General features: G+C 49.0%; 1 protein-coding gene across 1 annotated transcript in view; it reads right to left on the bottom strand.

The window, feature by feature from the left end:
• The window catches only part of Col23a1 (collagen type XXIII alpha 1 chain), a 268,000-nt gene that overhangs the window by 12,793 nt on the left and 252,835 nt on the right, over positions 1 to 2,372 (bottom strand). Inside the window, exon 16 of the mRNA XM_055602833.1 lies at positions 642 to 719. Within this exon, the coding sequence (XP_055458808.1) occupies positions 642 to 719 (78 nt within the window). The remainder of the gene's footprint in view (positions 1 to 641; positions 720 to 2,372) is intronic.

Genomic DNA, 2,372 nt, shown 5'->3' with positions numbered 1-2,372 from the left:
ACACCACACCACACCACACCACACCACACCACACCACACCACACCACGCCACGCCACACCACACCATGCAGGTCAGCGTGAGCCATAGTTACCATCAATTTGTACTTCCCGGAGGCCTGTGGGTGGTAACTGGAATTGATGCTTAGGCAGGGTCAGGCACCAATGCCCACTTCAGTCTTTGATGACTACCTGCCCCTGCCCCATATCCCTCCCTGAACCCAAGAGCAGCTGGCACCCATCTCTTTCTGGATTGGTGCCTAGAGACCACAAGGGTCCCATTGGTCAGGCTTGTCCTTTTTTGTCCTCACAGCAATTATTAGAAGCCCTAGCTCTCCCGACAGTGGTACCTGGGAAACCCCTAGAGATACTTCTGGAGATACTTCCTGGTTTGGAGAAGAGTTCTTTCCCTTTTTGCATTGGCCTGTGGGAAGCTCAGAGCTTTCTGAGTCACATTCACAGAAGGTCTCTCATCACTATGTGGATCTCCTCACAGGACCAATTTCCACATTTAGGTGGCTGATGACACCAAGGCCTCTGTGCTAAACTATCCTTGGTCGCATAGGTAAGATGCAGAGTGAGCCATTGCTCCCTCAGGAATGGACATAAAGTGTGTATCCAGGGTCTATCAGGAACATGCTTACCTTCAGGGCATCTAAGATCCTGCCATCATAGTCGATTACCACCGTGTCACCTTGTTCTCCCTTGAGCCCTGGGGGACCCTGAGGCAGGAGAAGAAGAGCTGCATCACAGGTGAAATGGCAGCTATCTCTGCTACATCAAGAGACCTGAATCTGTCACACAGGTCACAGGCATGCTTGTGCCCCAGGGTCATCACAGCAGGCTGTTCCTTAAGGGTCAGCTCCCCGTCACACACAGGCCATGTGAGGAGGTGGCAGGGAGCCCGCTGAAGAACACACCCCTTGCCTGAGGGGCTGCCTGTGGTTTGCCTTCATGTGGATGTTTAAAGCCAAAGAGGCTCTGTTTTCAGGGAATACGGAAAACCTATTTGTTTTTCTTTCTGTTTTGTGAGACATGGTCTCACCGTGTAGCCCTGTCTGTTTTGGAACTTGCTGTGTAGAATGGACTGGCCTCCAAGTCAGAGATCCACCTGCCTCTGCCTCCCAAGTGCTGGGACTAAAAGCATGCCGCCACCACCTCCCAGCAGTTCTTGAGACTCATAAGTGTATCCAAATAAAATAACCCCTGCTCGCTCCCATTCCTGACAAACACTGTGGTGACCAAGGAAGGCTGCTTCTACCTTATTTATTGCGTCAGGGTCTCTCAGTTAAATCCAGGGCTCAGCAAGATGGCTAGTCTCACGGGCCAGCTTAATCTGGGGGGCCTGCCATCTCTCCTTTCCATAGAATTACTTGTTGACTCTCCCATACCCACCCACTTGGTTATCACGCTTGCTTGGTAAGAGCTTTAGCTGAGCCATTTCTCCAGCTCGGTATGCGATGGCCTGGAAAAACAGAGCCAAGGATGGGATAGGGCAGCTCTGGAGGGAATGTAGGGACGTGAAAAGGGAGAGAGCCTGTTACTCTTCCTGGCGTCCATTCTGATCGCTTGCTGGCTGACACCTGGGAGTTTTCACTATGGCCGATCAGATCATCTGCAAAAGGGCTATACTCTGTTTGGGAAACATCACAGGCTAGATTGCCAAAAATTGCGAATGAACCTGTGCCTCAAGTCTAACCTCCTCGTGGCAGATGTATAAATGGTGCTTTGATCAATGTTTTATGTCTCCTAACTCCCTTCACCAGCTGTCAGCCTTCAGTGCACAAAAAGAGAAGGTCCCTTCAAGGACAGAATTTTGTGGATAAGGAAACAAAATATTCAAGCACGTGGTTTTCCTGATGTCTAAGCTTTAAGTAGCTTTAAGACCTCAGTCAGATCACAAATATAGCTGAACCACTTGGGTGCACTCTTTTTTTTTTTTTTTTTTTTTTGTAGCCTTGGCTGTCCTGGACTCACTTTGTAGACCAGGCTAGCCTCAAACTCACAAGGATCCACCCGCCTCTGCCTCCCCAAGTGCTGGGATTACAGGCGTGCGCCCTCGTATCTGGGTCATTTGACCCTCTTCAAGGATACATCTTTCTGCTTCAGAAATGAACTCACTAACTTTGCTTTGCTCTTGGGGCTGGAGAGATGGCTCAGTGGTTAAGAGTGTACACTGCGTTTGCAGAAGACACAAGTTCAGTTCCCATCATTCACATGGGACAGCGGACAACTCTCTGTAACTCCAGGTCCAGGGGATCTGATGCCCTCTTCTGGCCTCAGCAGTCACTGCACTGACGTGCACATACCCTCACACGGATATATATATATATATATATATATATATATATATATATATATATATATATATATAT

The sequence above is a fragment of the Psammomys obesus genome, unplaced genomic scaffold (assembly GCF_907164565.1).
Source record: "Psammomys obesus unplaced genomic scaffold, mPsaObe1.curated_primary_1811, whole genome shotgun sequence".
Taxonomy (NCBI): Eukaryota; Metazoa; Chordata; class Mammalia; order Rodentia; family Muridae; genus Psammomys; species Psammomys obesus.
Note: the sequence above shows the minus strand (reverse complement) of the source record. Positions and strands in the feature narration are given on the sequence as shown.